The sequence below is a fragment of the Pinus tabuliformis genome, chromosome 3_1 (genome assembly GCF_031772625.1).
Source record: "Pinus tabuliformis cultivar Carrire ecotype Pingquan chromosome 3_1, CPIR1, whole genome shotgun sequence".
Taxonomy (NCBI): domain Eukaryota; kingdom Viridiplantae; phylum Streptophyta; class Pinopsida; order Pinales; family Pinaceae; genus Pinus; species Pinus tabuliformis.
Genome location: NC_142301.1, coordinates 990,185,139 through 990,206,884, shown reverse-complemented (window position 1 = coordinate 990,206,884; position 21,746 = coordinate 990,185,139). Strand labels below are relative to the sequence as shown.

Sequence of the window (21,746 nt, the reverse complement as noted above, 5' to 3'; positions counted from 1 at the left end):
CTATTATGCAAGGAGACCAAATTATTTGTTGGAAACATGTGAACTACTACATTAAATAAATCTCTTTCTCTAGGATGCAACCTCATATCAGCCTGAGACATAAGAAACTACCAATCTTCAAGAACATGTTCTATGTTTCTTATGTTATTGAGGACTCTACGAAAACAAGATTGTTTCTCATTATTTCCTTGTTGGTGAAAGATTGTGTCAAGAGTGACAACAATCTTGAATTTGTTCCACAGGACTTTCCCTGTTGTATTACCTACATACAAAGGCTTATCTCTGACAGGAGGTAGTTGGCCAAGGTCACCCACAAGGATGATGGATCTACCACCAAAAGGACAATTCTTTTTCTCTAGAAATGCTTCTCGTAATCGAGCATCTATTTTCATAAACAACATTGATCCTAGAAAGCTCATTTCATCAACCAATATATATCTAACATGTCGCATTTCTTCTTGGAATACTGCAAGTGACTATTCCTGTAGTGGCTACATATATTTAATTGGAATTTTTAGAGCTGAGTGTATTGTTTTTGCATGTATATTAAAAGCAGCTATTCCTTTTGGGGCAAGAAGAAGCAAAGGGCTTCTTCCATCACTTGATGAATTAGAAAGAGCTTCAAAAATACAATGGATAAGGAAATACTTTCTAGTGGCCATAGTTCCCTAAATAATCATAAGAAGAGCTTCACAAATCTCATATTGAGCAAAGTTCCTTAAGAAAATTTCAAAAGCAAGTCTTTGTTTTTTCGACAAAGAATCTGGAGATGAAAATGTTCTGTTTGAAAGGTCAACAATATCATCCGTTGATTTTGCATTCCTTATAAAATTAGTAGCTTCCTCTGCAACATCATCAAAATAGTTATACTTTCCCAGTCAAAGGATATATCAAAGTCCCTTCGACCAAGGGTGTGAATATCACAAACATTCACATCGTTTGGTGGAACCAAATGAGAGAAAATCTGCCATTCTTGAAAATCATCTTCAACATTCATTTCCTAGTTACAAAAATCACCATCTTATTCATCTTCAATATTGTCTATAATTGATGGATGTCAATCAACATGGCTTGCTTGATATCAAAAATTCCTCCAACTTTCAATAATAATTTCAGCTGAAAGGCCAATTTATGTAGGAATGTCACAAAATGGCTTGTACAATAGCAATTATGTCTAGCAAAAGGTTTCAAATTCCTTTGAAGCCTCACAAGGAATAGAATAAAACCATGGACAAACCCGAACAATAGCATGAACATCTCTAGGCTTCCATGGATCTTGTTTACGCTTGCTATAAAAATGTCCAATATCTTGTTGTTTCTATCGAAAATAGATGTTCAAGGAAAAAAGATCTCTTCTGATAATGTTGAATGAAATTATTCTAAGATGAACATTGCAAGCCAACCCTTGATATTTTCCTAAAAAGCTTTCTTCCAACATTTAAGGAAACAAATTTTAGACTACAAACAACAAGAGGTAGCTTAAGCAACATATGACATGTTTCTTGTGCTCCAATGTCACGGTCAACAATCATTTCTGCAAGAGACTTTCTAAATGCACATAAAGCATGATCCTGAGAGCCAATAGAATTTGAAATTCTAGTTAACATATGATGATAACTTTCAGACCTTTTTTCTACTTTCGATGCATACTTAGCAATGTATTTCAACATAGCATAGTGAGAAAGCACTGGGTGGCAATCAACATTTACACATCACATTGTTAGAAGGTCAATGTTATGTACATTAAGCCTGTCGTCATTTCTTGTTGGCTCATATTTTTTTCCTTGATCATTTATGAACAACGCTGATTCATCACAAAGATCCCATGGAGCATTGTGCCAACATGTTAGAATAGCGCCCTTTTTGCGTAAAAAAGAATCCACAGTACACTTTGTGTGCCTTTGGACATGGTTTAACAATTCTTCGTAATCATTATGAGGATTAGAAGAGAAAATCTGACCAGTGTTCAATAGGCAAGGGTCATCATTAAGGCTTCGTGGAACCATTATGTTGTGACGATGTATGTCACACGGATTCCATGCAGTTACATATTTGTCAAAGAATAACTTTGCAAGTTGTGCATTAAAACTATTTGACCAATCAAGTATTTCCATGTCAAGAGCACCTTCTAACCATAGGAAACCACGGATATGTGCTAAACCTCTATATTTCCACTCATATTTGAAATAAATGAAGATATACTTACTACAAACAATATAAATAGAATCATAATAAAAGTTGAGAAAGTATAGAAAAAAAATTGAACACAAACCTGTACCAAAAGTCTTTAGCTTTAAGATATTTTCAGATAACTTCCTCTCAAAAAATATTGAATCTGTGGTGCATAAATGTCGCAACAGTATGAGGGTACTGGATAACATTCTCAATTTTCATACGATGCTTATTTGAAGAATGAGAATGTGAATGTAGGGGCATGAGGTTATGCAAGTCTGGTCACTTTGTGTCAGTTGCACTCAAAGTAAAAAATAAATATGGACATCCTAACTGAGTAATCATGTCCATAAATTCAGATTGACACTTAGTCTAGTATACCCTTTTACCTCTCAGAGAAGAACCAAACCGCATAAGATGCTCAGCCAACTTATTATCTAGTAAATCAGATAGTTGGTGACGTAACTCCTCAACTGTTGTAGGTGAGTTATCATGGAAATGTTTCTTTGCAAAAACTACAGTAGTTGCTTGGCTCCGATGTCGTATTATCATGTTTAATGGGTAATATCAAAAGCGAGGATCGCTTCCAAATCTCTGATCATAGTACCTAAGAAGATGCAATGCATACTCATGAAGTTCAACACTACAAATATGTGGTTGCAACCAATCATCATCACCACTGGGGAACAATGTTGGGAATGCCATATCTAATAACCCCTCTGTATTATATTCATTCACTAGAGAGGTTCCAATAGTGGGCCAATCAATGTCTTGAACATGTGAAGAATCAACATTATCAAGAAATTCTCTAATTTCTTCCACTTGTCTTCATTCATTTGGTAGGCGAGCAAGAAAGGAAGAAGGATGAGAGGGAAAATGCTCAGCATGAAAATCTTCATTATTAGTTTCATTGATCTCAGATTCTTCAATATCACAATCAAAAAATTTAAGCCTGGAGGAGACATCTGTTGATCTTTTGTGCATAGCATTCACTAAATCATAATCAATTACAACATCTCGATAATATTGATCATGTTGGATTTTGAAAAGTAATGCAGCCATCACTCAAGATATTTTGACATAACATTCATAATATTTAGACGCAGCACCATGTCTCCTCACAATTAGGAAGTCAATATCTTCAACATGTCGGGGAAGGCTTTGTACAATTGTAGAAATATCTTGAGGAAAGCTAATTGTATGACCACTATACATATATTGCCCATCTCGAGCATGTGTCACTTGCAAAATAGGATCCACAGGTGCTGTTATTATTTCTTCAACTTGAGTAAGAACTATTAAAATATGAGGTTGCTCACTAGGATCCATGTTATTATATCGACAAAAAATATGGGCTCCTCTTTCATTCTTACATCGTCTGCAAACAGGTCCTTCAGAATGTCTCACAACAGGAATTCCGGGATATGATTCTTGGCAAATGTGGCACATTTGGACAACTAACAAGCTATCTATCTTTGCTCAAAACCTTTTTTTCACTGCAATCATGTTTTCATAAAAAAGAATATGATCTCTACTCACTAAACCACATTGAAAACCATTTGGATGAGTAAAATCTCTTCTAACATTTACTTCATCTTCAAGAACATGAGATTCCATTCGCAAATTTGAAGCATGTGGAATGGATCTATGAGAATGTATTTCCAAATTTATGGTGTGTATTTCGCAAACCTGAGAGGATGTAAAGGTCTCTTTGTCATAAAAGACTTCAAAATTTAATTTCCAACTAATTATAAATGAAGAAAATGAAAAAGAATCAAATGCATCCAAAATTTACATTTGTGTCTTCATGTGGATGAGGGTTATGAGATGGTTTCTCTTAGATTCTAAGAATAGTGGATGGAAAATTTTTTGATGTAGCTTCTTTGCCTCTAATGAAATGAGTTGTTTCCTGTTTCAAAAAAATAAAATACGTTATAAAACTAAATGTCCAAAAAAATAAAGATTCAAAAATTGAAAATAAATCAAATACATTGAACATCTACATTAGTTTTACAATTTGATGTTTTGGATTCCAATTCGCCAACCTAACGAGATGAGATCATGGCTTCTCCATGAAATGTTACAAAACACAATTTCCAGGCAACTATAAATTAAAAAATGAGAAAAATATCAAATGCACTCAACATTTACATTTGTTTGGCGATGTGGATGAACGATATGAGATGGTTCCTCTTCACTTCTAACATCAGTAGATGGAACATCTATGAAGTTAATTTGTATGCCTCTATTGGAATGACTTGTGTCATGTTCAAAGAAAATAAAATACACCATAAAATTCAATGTCTAAGCAATTAGAAATGAAAATAAATGAAAATAAAAACAAAAACATTGAAAATTTACATTGTTCTGGAAATTTGATCGTCGAGGAGAATGCACAGGGAGATTATGGCATGCTTCATCTTCAATTCTTAGATGAGTAGATGGAACACTTTGGGAGTTAATTTCTAGACCTCTATTAAAACAAGTTGTATCCTACCTGAAGAGAATAAAATAACATAAGATTAGTAAACAAAACATTGTAAATATAGGAATGTAGTAGAACTACCACTATTGTAGTGAAAATCAAAATATAATTATGTTACCTCCATTGTGCCACGCGAAATGCTATCAGGATTCTCTTGGTGGGACCACATTACTTTGAGAAGCGGGATTTGAAGGTATTTTGTTTCTAGCAATTGGATCCAAATTAACAAACAAATGGCCAAGTAAAGTATCATCCAAATCATCACAGAAACTGTCATCATTACCTCCACCATGGATTTTTTGCAACCTTTGGCCATCAGAACATGCAATTGAACACACAGAAGGGTTAGGGTGGACATTTGCATCCACAACATCGATGTGGAATTCTTCTTGATTACAAGATGTTTCCCCAATGTTATGAAAATTTTCAGAAGAGCATTGAACAACAAGATTATGCTGAGGAGGAGCATATCATGATAATGAACCAACAACAGGAAATGCTCTTTCCATTATATTGTCCATAGTATGATAGCTACAAGGAATTATAGAATCATTTGGAAGAGTGGCTTCACTCATTTTTCTGTTATATGTAGCTCACCTACGCTCATTTATGGCATCCTTATTTTGTTGATATCGTAAAAGACGACTTTCATTAGAACTCTCATGTGATTTTGGTGAAAATTTTCTTTTTCTTGTACGCTTGCTTGTGCCTTCAGATGACATGTCTACAATGAATAATAAAATATTCATTATGGAATCATAAACATGGAACATAAAAAGTGTATATGTTATTTTTTTCCAACCATATAAACTTATCAAAATGTATAAGGCTTTTTCCAAATGGCTAAAAACAAAAACAAAAAATTTCAAAATGGAAAAAAAAGAAAATAAATTCTTCCAAAGGGCTTAAACAAAAAAGTCTAAATTTCCATGTATCATATTATAATCAAAATGGAACCCATACTATTGGGACACAACAATCTAAAAATTTGGAACTATATATAATATCAAAATATAAATATAAATATTAAAATGAACATAAACATATAACATTGTTTGAGAATCAATGACAAAAACCAATACAAATAATATGTATAACATAAATCATAGAAATTACAATTATACAAACAAAGAAAAATGCATAACATCGAGAATCATTTACATGTAAATAAGAAAACTTTAGTAGAAACAATATTAAATATTTTACATCACAAAGATCGATACAAACATAATTTTAAAGGATTACCATAAAGACACATAGTATGTATAGAGGCAAAAATGGAAATATTTTCCACAACCACAGAGAGTATATAAAATGGAAATATTTATAAGAATCCTAAGAATACTAATATCCTAAGAATCCATCACCATATCCAATGGTGGAATCTCATCAATAGAATCCATACGGGCAACAATTGCAAAAACATCTCCATACTCAATCAAATCATTGCAATCCTCCAATGTTGGGTACCAAAACTAAGACATCTACTCATTAGTTGAATTATCAATATCTATTGGAAAATAGATGCGAGTTACCATGTCATATAATAGGAAAGGAACTTCAGTGCAGTTGCACATAAGAACCAAACCATGGACTGTTCAGAACAGAAGATAGCCACGACATTTGCTATTTATATCTGCAAAAATTTCTTCCAACAACTTCCATCTGAAAGCCCATTCATCTTCAAAGTATTCAATTCTTCGTTCAACACACGGTTGACCCCAAATTGGAAATGATCTAATTATGCAATTGACCATACAAAAGTGGAGCCATCATTGACAAAGCATATCAACTTATTCATGTATATTTCTAATGACATACAACGTATGTCACTGATTGGAACAAATGAAAAACCACACTCATTTTTGTTACGTCAAACCAGTACATTGTATACTCGTACCGGGGATAATCTTCATACTCCTTGTCGAGATACAACCAAAATAATTTACTTTCATAAAACACTACATTCTTAGGTGGCCAAGTGCCGCCAAATGGAACAACAACCCTTTGCCATACCCTATGAATATTACTACAAACATAAAATTCAGAATGCATTCTATCATAGATATGTTTTAGAAAAACCCAATCATATTTTCTGCTACTTACATTTTCCAAGAATGAAAAGAACCCCGAGTCTCTAATTTGTATTGTCCCTATGTTTTTAAATGCCTTTGTAAATGGATTCGTTACAAAATAGTTGTGTGTTTGGAAGCATTCTGTTGGTAAGGATAAAACCACCATTGGTCCAACAATACACTCTACTCTATATCTTAAATCTATGAATCCCAAATGAAATTGATATATGTGGCCATTTTGATTAAGGTATTGAGCAACAAAATAATTGTCTTCGCTATTGAGGAAATGAACGAGAAATCCAAATTTGTTCGTAGAAACATTCTTGCAACGTAAAAAGAAAGAAGGTCAAAAATCCATCGTGGAGATGAAGTGTTGTTCCAATACTGTATATAGTGCACAACTTACAATTACACACTCATTCATTAATTTTAAACAACATGGTCATGGAATTGGCAAGATCCTTTCAAGAGATTCAGATAAGACTGCTTGATCTCTCTCCAAATCTTAGACACCATGTATAACCAATAAAACAAATAGCTTTCATAGAATCTCAAGTAGCAGCCAATTTATCAACCATGCGTAATTTTTAACAAGTTCAAAAATCAGTGTTAGGATGTGCTTTTCTATCAAACTCAATCTTGACAATGAATTTAACATACATTTTAGTCAAAATTGAAGTTAAAAATATTTGTATTTGTTTTAATGTATGACAACACAATGGAATTAAGTTCATATGTTTTAGCAAAATTAATGGTGAATTGATAATATGGGTAACATTTTTCCTTTCTCGTGTATTGGTAAAAGCTTTGTATTATAATAATGCAACATATAAGAATTAATGTAAACCATTTGGGTAAAGGATTTGAACAAAATTAATGTGGCACTTCAATGCTCTCTCTTGAATAAAAGGAAAGATTTAATGATGTTGAGGATTTAAACATCAATTATTAATAAATTGGTGCCTTACTATCTTATTTCTTCGCTACACCTCAACATAAAACAAAGAAAAGGAAGACATACAAGCAAGATTGGTAGGTGGGTAGATCTCATGAGTATCATCTGATTTCTTGTGTCTATTGTCTTCTCCTTCTTGGGCCCCTTAGAAAATATTTACAAGATCTATTGATTGGATCCCCAACTGCATTTGCCATCCCTTGCATAAACCAAAAAGGAATACATTGAAGAAGGATCATAGTTTGCCTAGATACTTCAAATAAGGTTTAAGCATTCACAATTTTTTTCCAATATCATAGCATAAAGTACCAAACTTGAAAATTTTAACAACTATTATATTTTGGACAAACAATAGTATACGGAGGAGCATCCCACTCTCACCCTAGAACTTGTTATTTAAGAAGGACCTCCATTCAAAAACAACAAATCGAAGCTTCGAGGAAATCTAATGAGGGAGAAGCAATAGGTTGATGGCCATAGCAACTTAGAGACCTCTGTCACCAACCAACAAGTCCTCCCTTAGAAGACACCAAAATAAAAATAGCAACTAGGTTTTTGATCCCCAGGAATAAAATTAGTTTTTCCCATTGAAAATATGAGAAGAATTTTGGAGAAGGTGGTTCATGACAATGCCAGGAAACAAAGGAGACTAGGCATAGCATCAAATTATGCATCTCCAAGTTAATTAGTCCCATATACTAGCAAGGGACAAGTGTTGATGAGAAAAATGGAAGATGATCAAATAAGACAACTTGTAATGGCCCATGGGCACACTAGGGATTAAAGAACATGCAGAGAAATCATGAAAATACATGGAAGATCCTCGACTAGGATGCTAGTAGAAATAAAAACAAAAGAGGTTGCCAAAGCCAAATTGTCTGTCCATTTTATAGTCTATACTACTGGGCTGCTACAAACGTTTTTCAAAAATAATGTTTATATTTATAATAAATTGTTTGATTGGAAAATCAATAAGTACATTGGATGATAGAATATACTCTTGCTAATTATATATGCTCCATATTATAGTAGGAGTTTGAAAAAATATTCAAAACCATATGTTGTTGCAATGTGTTGGTGGAAAAACAAAACATAATAGTAAATTTTTATCATACCCAACTCAAAGAAGTGTACCCATTCGAAAGAAAGGCCATGAAATTGAAATGATCAAAATAGGATTCTTGTTGTCAACTTACACAAATTATCTTTGCACAACATGTATAAAAATAGTTGAATCAGGTATCCTTCTCTAGTCTTGCGAACATAGAATTGTCTTGCCTTAAATAACAAAGGCAGAACATACTAAGAGAATTATAAGAAAAACCTTCCTATGACCATTCATTTAGCTGCCTCAAAGGTCACTGATGAGAAGACATCAAATATGAATCATCTACAAATATTACCGGTGTTATCCAAGGAAGATGATGAGATAATTTTTTCTGATGAGTGGAATTCTATTAATTGCAGGTTTTAAACTTTACCTATGAAAATAAGCACTGTTAATTTTCTTCATGTTATTCAAAACTGTAAAATAAATTATCCCTTTAGTAATTCTCTAGAATCTATCTACTAGAAATTATTTTCTTTTATCAAGGTAAGGTACGAACAAGGTCATAATATTGTCAAATGCAAAGAAAAAGTCTACAATCAAGTCTACAACAAATATGCCTCCTTTATGCTCCTCAATAAACCCAAACTCAAATGGTGAAACCCTCCTTTCTTCTCCTTGATAAAACTAACCTCCAATGGAAAAACCTATAGAAAATTCCTTGTAGATTCAAACTGCATATTGTAATATGCTAAAAAAATTGACTTGAATCTACTCTACTCATTAGTGGAAACAATAATTAATCGATGAAATGATGAAGCAGAAAAATGAGTACTTCAATAATAGATAATACGATAATTTTCTAGGGAAAGCCACAACTAAAAACCCCAGCTATCTGTATATTGAATTAATCACAAAATTTGAGAAGATTACATTGATTTTCTCCAGCGCGAGCAAACTCTGCACTATCAAAATCTATCCCACTGCTTCACAAACAAGATCCAACCATTTTTTTTGTAAATTTGTTGCCTTCCAAGCTCCTATTTCCTTGCGCAATTTCCTAGGGAATTATCCCATACTTAATTGGGAAATTCCTCATCCATAACGACGCAATCCATCATAGGCCTTCCTACGATTGCATGCACCACTTGTACAATTTAGACGATTATACAACTGATAGTACATTGTTTCTGAACTCCAATCTCAACTAGGTCTTTCTATGATTATACATGCATGAGTTGATTATGAGTGAATCTCCAGTTTACTAGTTTAGTAGTGTTGGTTACACCCCACTACTGCAGGTTACGCCTCACCACTGGATCTCCCACTAATTCCTCCATCAGTTGGAATTAGTTTAACTGAATTGGACTCAGTTAAACTAAATTAAATAATTACAACTAAAAGAACACAACCTAGGCCCCTAAAATTTAGGAACCACTCTACATGACTCTAGATAGACTTCGAACTCAAATTTAATGAGCTAATTAAGTCAAATTAACTTAGTTAACTATTACAAGTTGCTATGAGAATTAGAATTACAATTTAATTCAATGACAAAATTTAAATTAGGATTTTCTTCTTGTTATTTTCAACGAAACCCACACTAAGTAAATGGCTAGTAGGATCAATAACGTTTCCCAGGCCCTACAAGTATAGAAAGTTCAATATAAATCATTCTTTGCAACAGCTCAACCTCTTAGAAATTATAAGGATTTGTTCTAACAAAAATCAAAGATTGTTACTAACCATAGAGTACAAAGATTTGTTCACTTATTTTTATAAGGGATCAAGGAAGGTACATATCGATCAAATTCGTTCCTTGTTTTTTTTTGAGAAAGAATAAGGTCGAGCAGGAGAAAGTAAGACCAATATTGATCCGAGGCAACCTAGTTAGAGTATCGTTCTAGTTTCTCTAGTGGTTTATTTGCTTGCCTTAAGTGAAAATGGATTTCACTGAATCCCAAATGGAGTCCTCCTTGTGGTGCTTCGTTGCATAATTATGAAACAATTTTGTATTCTTGTCTCCTCCCAATACCCAAATAGCATGAATTTTTAGTCACCATTGCTCCTCCTATAATGTCAAAATCTCATTCTTCCTCTTTTCTAAATCCATAACTAACAATTGATATGCCACCAAGAAATAATCTGCATGTGTAGGATCTACCAATATAGCGAGTTTTTTATCAATAGCAAAAATTTCATCAATATGCTTCCTCTTTTTAGTTTGAATCCAATTACCGACAAACTCTTTTAAGAGCACTCAACTTAATCCAAATGATTTAAAAAGAAGATGTGATCAAGGGATTCAATACTAGTGCCCAAAAAGTAGGAACTAATGCAATAAATTTGAGGAACTTTAACCAGTGGTGATTAAATTTGAATAGGAGACCACCACAATCCCCATGTGCCTACCACTGGAGTATGATAAGGTAATGATCTGAAATTTGGGATGGAATGACCCAAGATTTCACAAACCCTAGGCACTTCACAAAATTTTCTTGAAGCATGAAACGGTCAAGTCCCTTAGTGATGCCTATGGACCCAACCCATACATTTCTCTAGGTTAGAATAAGGGGAATCGACAAAATACCACGAACTAATTCCTACTAAAAAGATCACTAAAGGACCCCGCCAATGGTCCAGTCTGCAGTGATCCCCCCATACCTCATTATATTCAATGGTGAGGTTCCAATCCCCCGCAAAAATAAGGGATCCAATCTTTAACAGGTCACATAATTCCAATTTATCCCAAAGGTATCTTTTAGAATAATATGGAGCATATGTATGAAGAATATCAGATATTTCTTTCAATCCCTTGATAAGAGTAGATAGAAGGATACATGCAAAGGATTTATAGGCAATAAAATTCACAACCTTAAGATCCTAAAAATCCACAAGATCACTAGATAAACTCAAAGCATCCACAACACATTCCCGCCACCTAGGACAACTGCAGAGGAGAATGGGAAAATTTTTATCTCCAATCATCATCTTCTCTAGTGAAAGGATAATAGAGGAGTGATTAACCCCAATCAAGAGCTAGAGTATTGGGACAACACATCCCCGCCACCTAGGAAAAATGCGGAGGAGAATGGGAGAAATTTTGTCTCCAATCATCATCTTCTCTTGTAAAAGGATAATAGAGGGGTGATTAACCCTAATCAAGTGCCAGAGTATGAGGATTTTTCAGACACTCCCTAAGCCCCTGATGTTTAAGTACATGATTATCATGCTAGTCCCTCATAATCTAATAAACAATCTCTAAGGGCCTGAACAAGAGAGAAATAGGAAGCATAAGATGATGTGTGAGAAGATGATAGACCAAGATATAATGTTGCAGAAAGATTGTGAAGATCATTATCATGCCCATATGAACAATTTGAAGGTTTCGAACACCATTCCTTCCTAATCGTCACATTACAATGAGAATTGGCACTAACAGAGATATTAGGAGAGGAGGATGAATGAATTAGTAGGGTCTCCAGATGGATATCAGGGTGAAGGCGGAGAAACACGATATCACTCCCCACTAAATTAGTACGAGAAAAGCCTCTAGAAAAATTCCCAAACTAAATGGGAGTAGGGTTAGGAAAAATTCCCAAAGATCCTCAGAAATCTCCCGATTGACCAATCCCAAACCAAAGAGGTGTAGGAATATTTACAGGAGCAAAGGTTTATAAGAAATACCAGATATGAAAACTAGGTAGTGTGTCTTAGATAGACAACAGAGAAGACCAATAGGTAGTAGCTAAGATCCTAAAAAATCCCATGATCAACCAATCCCAAACCAGAGAAGGAGAAGGAAGATCCACAAGATAAAAGGTTCAGAATAAAGACCACGTAAATGACAAACTAGTGTGTCTTTGATAAGCCACATAGTAGACCAACAAATAGAGTGGAAAAAAAATTGTTATTAGTGTACCTTGAAAAAAAAATCAAGTAGAGATCCTCGATATCATCTAGAATTAGGATAAAACCTTAATCTAGCTTAGATAATCATGCTTAGATGTATTGCACCTAACAACACAACAACTGCACCAACAAAGGCTACATTTAATCCATCTACCTCCACAACTGCAACCAAAATTACTGCCCTTGTGAATTTTGTGACTAATGCTTCCACAATCCAATCTTTTATCCTTAGCGCCTTTTTCTCGCAAGAGTTATCATAGGGATTTTGAAGTAGGCATATTGTCTACCAATGGATATTCTGTAATTTTCCATTATCCATGTAGAAATTATGGTGAATATTTGCAACTTCTCATGAAGTTTTAATGAAAATCACAAGACACAAATATACTGTACTATTCTATGGAAGTTAATTCACAATTTAGAACAAAAAATTTAGATATAAAATAATAAATAACACACATGAACACAATATTTCTCTAGGGGAAATAAATAATATGATGAATAAATATTTATTACAATTTCTTTGCTCAATTTAAGACAACCTCCAAGTGCATAACCGATCTCTATGCTCACTCAAAAGCTCTAACCCAGACTTAGTCAATTTCTACCTCTACTTGAACCCCTATTTCCTTGCATAATTCCTTGAGAACTTAGCCCCTATTATTTAGGAATTTTTCCAAAATGGATTGTGCAATTCCCAAGGTTGATCATCTGATTACATGCAAGATCTGTACACTCAAGGCTAGTCTACAACTGATGTCATACTTCCTTGGAATCTCCACCACATCTAGGGAACTTGAATTCTCTGCACGCACTAGTTATTTTGGGTTGATTGATCAACTAACTGAATGATGATTGAGTTTCACTGAAGTCCCATTGCATAACTGACCTTCTACTAGTTCCTCCAATAGTTGGAACTAGTTTAATTGAAAACAACTTGAGATAACTCACTTTTATTGTTACAAATTAGCAACCAACATGCTTAACTCAACTCTAACTCCTCCAACTTGAATTTACTGAGTAAATTGGGCGACACAAGCCATGTCACACAAGTTAATTGCATCCAACTTGGCTGCTGAAGTGGAAATTCAAATTTCTCATTTTAATCAAAGAAAAATCAAACTGATAATTTCTTATTGCATTTTTCAACAATCCTTCAGGTGAATCTAATACATGTTATCAATGACAGTCAGGAGTTCTAACACAACAATGTGTTGATAACAACAACTAGTGGATAGAAGTAGTGTTAAAAATAAATGAAACACAAAAAAAACACAGATTAAAACACAATCGATGGCGACCCTGAAAAGTAGTCCAACTATGTTACTGCATATCCACATTCAAAAAAGGTGCCTCCATTGCTCCTCTCACTAATCATACCTTTGTTGTGGCTTCCATCCCTAAATCCCATTAGTTTTTATTGGCCTCCATCACTTTTTTTCTTGACGAACTCATCAATAGTGAAAAGATGGACCCCTCATCTTTTACCTTTACCTTTTTTACGAGTGCTTTGTTTTGAAAATTTTAAGACCAAATTATATTTTAAGACAAATGATTTATTTTGCCTTCAAAAATTATCTTAAAATTTCCCTCTCTGTAGTATTGTTGAATGCAATGACAAACAATTTGTCTCTAATTGTATCAGCAGGGATTGAAGGGACAAAAGAGGAATTAATGTTCAAAAAATCTTACAAGGAAAAGTTTTCATGTCTTTGAAAGTCAGTTACCCCCACAAGACGAAGAGCCCAAAAAATCGTTGTCTTTATATAATATAACCTGAATGGTAAGTGAAATAGCAGCCTTGGTATGGGCGTGAGAAAGTAGTAGCGTGCAAGTTAGTTGAGAAATTAGGCCCTATTATTTAGGAATTTTTCCAAAATGGATTGTGCAATTCCCAAGGTTGATCATCTGATTACATGCAAGGCCTGTACACTCAAGGCTAGTCTATAACTGATGCCATACTTCCTTGGAATCTCCACCACATCGAGCGAACTCGAATTCTCTGCATGCACTAGTTACTTTGGGTTGATTGATCAGCTAACTGAATGATGATTGAGTTTCACTGAAGTCCCATTGCATAACTGACCTTCTACTAGCTCCTCCAATAGTTGGAACTAGTTTAATTGAAAGCAACTTGAGATAACTGACTTTGATTGTTACAAATTAGCAATCACACATTATTAACTCAACTCTAACTCCTCCAGCTTGAATCTACTGACTAAATTGGGTAACACAAGCCATGTCACACAAGTTAATTGCATCCAACTTGGTTGCTGAAGTGGAAATTCAAATTTTCTCATTTTAATCAAAGAAAAATCAAACTAAGAATTTCTTGTTGCATCTTTCAACAATTCTTCAGGTGAATCTAATGCATGTTATCGATGACAGTCAGGAGTTCCAACACAACAATGTGCTGATAACAACAACTAGTGGATAGAAGTAGTGTTCAAAATAAATGAAATAGAAAAAAACACAGATTAAAACACAATCGATGGGGACCCTGAAAAGTAGTCCAACTATGTTACTCCATATCCACGTACAACGAAAGTGCCTCCATCGCTCCTCTCACTAATCACACCTTTGCTGTGGCCTCGATCCCTAAATCCCATTAGTTGTTATTGGCCTCCATCACTTTGTTTTGTGAAGAACCCATCAATAGTGAAAAGATGGACCCCTCATCCTTTACCTTTACCTTTTTCACAAGTGCTTTGTTTTCAAAATTTTAAGACGAAATTAACTTTTAAGAGAAATGATTTATTTTTCCTTAAAAAATTGTCTTAAAACTTCCCTCTCTGTAGTATTTTTGAATGTAATGACAAACAATTTGTCCCTAATTGTATCAGCAGGGATTGAAGGGACAAAAGAGGAATTGAAGGGACAAAAGATGAATTAATGTTCAAAAAATCTTGCGAGGAAAAGTTTTTGTGTTTTTCAAAGTCAGTTACCCCCATAAAACGAAGAGCCCAAAAAATCGTTGTCTTTATATAAGATAACCTGAATGGTAAATGAAATAGCAGTGTTGGTATGGGCGTGAGAAAGTAGTAGCCTACAAGTTAGTTGAGAAATCAGACCCTATTATTTATGAATTTTTCCAAAATGGATTGTGCAATTCCCAAGGTTGATTATCTGATTACATGCAAGATCTGTACACTCAAGGCTAGTCTACAACTGATGTCATACTTCCTTGGAATCTCCACCACATCTAGGGAACTTGAATTCTCTGCGCACACTATTATTTTGGGTTGATTGATCAGCTAACTGAATGATGATTGAGTTTCACTGAAGTCCCATTGCATAACTAACCTTATACTAGTTCCTCCAATAGTTGGAACTAGTTTAATTGAAAACAACTTGAGATAACTGACTTTTATTGTTACAAATTAGCAATCACACATGCTTAACTCAACTCTAACTCCTCCAACTCGAATTTACGGACTAAATTGGGTGACACAAGCCATGTCACACAAGTTAATTGCATCCAACTTGGCTGCTAAAGTGGAAATTCAAATTTTCTCATTTTAATCAAAGAAAAATCAAACGGAGAATTTCTTGTTGCATTTTTCAACAATCCTTCAGGTGAATCTAATACATGTTATCGATGACAGTCAGGAGTTCCAACACAACAATGTGCTGATAATAACAACTAGTGGATAGTAGTAGCGTTCAAAATAAATGAAACAGAAAAAAAAAAAAAAACAGATTAAAGCACAATCAATGGGGACCCTGAAAAGTAGTCCAACTATGTTACTGCATATCCACATTCAACGAAAGTGCCTCCATTGCTCCTCTCACCAATCACACCTTTGTTGTGGCCTCGATCCCTAAATCCCATTAGTTGTTATTGGCCTCCATCACTTTGATTCCTGAAGAACCCATCAATAGCAAAAAGATGGACCCCTCATCCTTTACCTTTACCTTTTTTACGAGTGCTTTGTTTTGAAAATTTTAAGACAAAATTAAATTTTAAGACAAATGATCTATTCTGCCTTAAAAAACTGTCTTAAAATTTCGCTCTCTATATTATTGTTGAATGCAATGACAAACAATTTGTCTCTAATTGTATCAACAGGGATTGAAGGGACAAAAGAGGAATTAATGTTCAAAAAAACTTGCAAGGAAAGGTTTTCGTTCTTTTCAGAGTCAGTTACCCGCACAAAACAAAGAGCCCAAAAAATCGTTGACTTTATATAAGATAACCTGAATGGTAAGTGAAATAACAACCTTGGTATGGGCGTGAGAAAGTAGTAGCTTGCAAGTTGGCAGACTTAGGGCACACTTTGAGAGTCAATTTTGGAGTTGTTAGATAATATTGTTTTAAACTGATATGGTTTTGTCTTAGTTGTTATTTTTCTTAAATAAGTGGTCATTGTTGAATTTAGGCTTATGTGATCCATATCAAGTTTATTGAGAAGAGTGTTCAGCGAAAATCACATCATAGTTCATTTGTCGAGGCATTTCAAACCAACGAGTGAGTGTGGTTCATAGTGAGGACAAGTTGAATTGTCATTGTCTTAAATATAAAATTTTGTGTCAAAATATTTTTGCCTTAAATTGTTTTTGTCTTAAATATAAAATTTTGTCTTAAAATATTTCTGTCAAAAGTCTTAAAATATTTTTGTGTTAAATTGTTTGTCTTAAATTATTTTGTCTCAAATCATTTTTGTGTTAACCATTTAATTAATGTTAATTTTCAATGTAATTTTTTTAATATAAAATAACTAAAATAAAAATAAAAAGTGAATTTTTATGAGAATTTTTTTTTTTTTTGTCTTACAAAAATGTAAGTGCCCTTCCTCTAGTATTGAATGTTGGCGGTTAGTTTTGTTGCAATTCCATTTGCTTGTTGCTTCAATTTATTGTCGCTGCAACTCCATTGGCTAAGTTGCATTGGCAATAAGATATTGTTGTTGTAGCTCCGTTCCTTTGTTGCTACGATTATGTTTGCCGTTACTGTTGCTGCAATTTTGTTGTAACTTGTTGTGAACACAATTATTATATTATATTTGTTACAGAGGTTAATTCAATTGATGAAATCTTTCTATTTATATGTTACAATTTTCCTAGTACTTTGTGATTTTTGCCAACGTGTTAAATAAATGTTTGTCAATTGGCACTTGCAGCTGCTATTCCGCTACCCTCTCACGTTCAGAAAATTGAAGCTTTTATCCTCTCATCAACCATATACATAGATATAGGCCAAAGAAGAATACACTGAAAACAAATGGACAAATAACATCCTTTTACAAATTCCAAGCCCGATCGGGCGACCTCTTGAATGAAAAGCTTCACACAACATACAGCACAAGCTCGGTTAAAAGCAAAACATCAACAACCCGTTAGTGATTAGTCTGTCATTCTTCTATCACTATAGTGACCGGACATTGAATTAACCGACGAACCGAGCAGCTATGTTACCAGAAACGAGAAACTACAACTAGACGAGAAACCGAATTTTGAGGTTTCGCATTCAAAAACGAGGAGAGGAAAAAAAACAATAAAATTGCTTAAAAAACTCATTTACTAGAATACAAAGTATTCCAAACCCATCCTTCTTCCTAGCAGTTTTATTATGTTAACGAAAATTCAACAATATATTAATGAACTATTGGCTTTAGCATGCAACAAAACAAAACACCAACCACAAATTAACAATTTAATGAAAGTACATAAATACCTAGAAATGTAATCTTCCCTTTTAAGTATATGTTGAGAGGGGATTGCTCTCTGTTACGAACCATAGATTTGTGCATTTAGCTTGTACAGAGGATTGATGGTTATAATAAGATGTAAAATTCTCGTTTATATGATGACCATTTGATTCATTCGAGAAAGTTGTTGGGGTTAAATTCTTTGTGTTCTTTCCTTCAGAGACATATCTACTGGACTGTTAATGATTTTATTCAATAATTATCAACACAACATTAATTGCGCCCAACTGAATTTTTGTCACTAGATAGAAATTCCAGATTTGTCACAGGTTTACCGGTTTCAATCCATGATCTGTACACAACCAAACTAAAGATATTAAACTCTCGACATTAAAATAAAATACCAAGTCATTAGTTCAATCATTGAAAATCTATTCATCCTAAATTGTTCCTTAAGCTGCGCAACTGGAAAATGAAAGTTGTCTGTCTGCATGCACGCAGTGCGCTTTGTGCAATGCTTTTTTGGCACGAGAGTTAACCGGAGTTTCTAAGATGTAACCGAGCAGAAACCGGTGACGACTAAACCTTGTGGCATAAAACTGTTGTAAGAAAAAATGATCCATGTCGGAAAAAACAAATTTAACACTAACAAAGACTGAACGGCGTTATCCGTACCGTCACGTTTCTAATGCGTTTTTCTGTAGAAACGGTGGTCGTCGTCCCGTTTCTGGGAACATAGCCGAGCAGTTACCTAAACGTAAAATGAGCTTCACGCTGTGAAATTAGCTGCCGTCAAATTCGAACTACTATGCACGCAGAATTGCAGAAACAAAATGCCCTTGGAGTCGACCTTGAAAAGACCTGTCGATATCTTTTGTTAACGGTGCAAGATGAAGGTGCGGAACGCTTATTTCCATTACAAATTCACTGGAAAGTAAGATTAAGATTAACGGATTATTGAAAATTCCAAATATTGCAGCAGATTAAACGATACCGAAAATCACGTTTGAAAAGGTGGTTTCTGCCGAGCATAGGGGCAATCCGACGTATCTAACAAGTCGCCCGTCGACTTGGAAAGACCTGTCGCTATCGATTGTTACTTGATGATGAAGGAAGATGGGAACAATATATTTGCATTATGCTTTGATTAAAAAACGGCAAATTTAAATTATAATTTCACTATAAAGTATGTTTAAGATATTATTTAAAATTTCGACAAAAACCGCGTTTGAAAATACGGTTCGTGTTAGGTGAAATCGGAAATCCCACGTCTGTCACAAGTCACACGTCGACTTTGAAAGAACTGTCGACATGGTTGGCTACTAGAAGATGAAGTAAGAGGTGGATATGATTGGATTTCACATATATTTTAATTGTAATTTCATTATAATATTTTATGTTAGAGAAATTATCCGCAGATTAGTCAAGGCCGAAGAGACCGTATAAATATAGCCGAAATTAGCGTTCGATAGTCATGTCAGTAAACATACGAGTCCCGACGTATGTAACAAGGCAAAACATAGATGGCCCCGCCTCTTCAAACATATATGGAATATGATTGGATTCCACATATATTTTAATTGTAATTTGCATGTTAGAGAAACTATTGGCAAATTAGTCAAGGCCGAGGAGACCGTATAAATATCTCCGCAATTAGCGTTCTATAGAACCATACCAGTCCCGACGTATGTAACAAGGCAAGACATGCATCGAGTGTGCACTATATAACAAAGATCGCCCCGCCTCTTCAAACACACAAGTCTGCTGAGTAGCGTGGAGTTTTCGTCCCTGTTGCTCTAATTAATAGAATACTATGAACTTCTTCACAATGATCAAGTTTGTAGCGATTTTCTTCTGTCTCATGTCGGTTGCTGTAATAATGTCTGGAGTGGTCGAGGCCTCTGCTGCGAACTGTCGGAGTAGTGTCAAACCTTTGAATAGAAAAGTGGGGAACTGGAAACGTAGCGTGAGCTTTCCCCTTATGCATCTTTATTCAGAGTGTTCACCTTTCCGACCGCCAAACAGAACGTGGGAAAGCTTGATATCTGAAAGAATTAAAGCCGACGCCAATCGCCTCCGGTTTTTGAAGCGCTCTATGTCGAATTCTCGTTCCTCCAATATCGACCAAGAAGACGACGCTAACGTCCCTGTTATGCCAGGGTCCGCAGAGTACATAATAAATGTGGGTTTTGGCACGCCCAAGCAAAGCATGTATACACTTATAGATACGGGTAGTGATGTTGCTTGGATTCCGTGCGCACAGTGCCAAGGCTGCGACTCGACTGCCGCTTCACCTTTCGACTCCACATTGTCTTCGTCCTATAATTCCATAGACTGTAATTCACAGGCATGCCAGGAAGCTCCTAACGCGACTTGCGGGGAAAATAACGAATGTGATGTGCACCTGCCGTATGGAGATCGCTCTGTTGTGGAGGGTCCACTTTCTTCCGACGCGATCACTCTTGGCGCTCAATCTCTTCCTAATTTCTCATTCGCTTGTGCGGAGTCCGTAAGCGGATTAAGTCAAAATCAACCGGGGCTGATGGGATTGGGAGGTGGACCACTTTCGTTGCTGAATCAGCCCACCGCAGAATTATTCGGCGGAACGTTTTCTTACTGTCTTCCCAGCTTGCAGGCATCGTCAGCATCTTCGGGATCCCTTGTGCTTGGGAAGGAAGCTGCTCTTTCCTCCCCAAGTTTGAAATTCACCACACTGATAAAAGATCCTTCAAACCCGACGTTTTATTTCGTCAACTTGAACGGAATCAGCGTTGGTGACACGACTGTCCCTGTCCCCGCAACGAGTACTGGCGGCGGGGGAGGAACGATCATCGACTCGGGAACAACGATCACCCATCTGGTTGATTCTGCTTACACAGCTCTCAGAGACGCTTTTCGCAGCCATATTCCTAATACGCAGCCGACATCATCTGGAGGTTTCGATACTTGTTACGACTTGTCTTCTTCTTCCGTCGACGTTCCCACCATAACGTTACATTTCGATGGTAGCGTGGACCTGGATTTGCCAAAGGAAAATATCCTATTCAGCCCAGGATCGGGGTTATCTTGCTTGGCTTTCTCGACTTCTAAGTCTCTTTCCATTCCTTTTTCTATCGTAGGAAATGTTCAACAACAGAATTTCCGTGTCGTTTTTGATGTGCCCAATTCTCGAGTTGGATTTGCTCAGGAAAGTTGTACAAGTGCTTGATAACGTTTCCTTTGCCCTTCTTCTCTGATACCTCCCTCGTCCATTTTCTATGTTTCATCTGCAACTCCCACTTCTATCTTCCATGCCATTAACCGTCTTTTAAATAATGATCTGTCGTATGAAAGCCCAACTGGTGCATAGCTGCGACAGTGCTCTTAATAGTCATCTGTATTATTTAGTCAGGTCTTTTTGCTATTTCCTCACTCTTGTTTTATTATTCGTGTTAATAAGAATCATATTATC

The 21,746-nt window shown here is 35.2% G+C and overlaps 1 protein-coding gene across 1 annotated transcript; it reads left to right on the top strand.

Annotated features, from left to right (window-relative positions):
• The first annotated feature begins 20,064 nt into the window (after positions 1-20,064).
• On the top strand, positions 20,065-21,746 carry LOC149191184 (aspartyl protease AED3-like). Its single transcript, XM_089413530.1, has one exon. The coding sequence runs from the start codon at positions 20,109-20,111 to the stop codon at positions 21,501-21,503; it is 1,395 nt and encodes a 464-aa protein (XP_089269656.1). The 5' UTR covers positions 20,065-20,108; the 3' UTR covers positions 21,504-21,746.

Excerpts from the sequence above, each read along its gene's own strand:
- LOC149191184 (XM_089413530.1), top strand. The coding sequence starts at position 20,109 with ATGAACTTCTTCACAATGATCAAGTTTGTAGCGATTTTCTTCTGTCTC.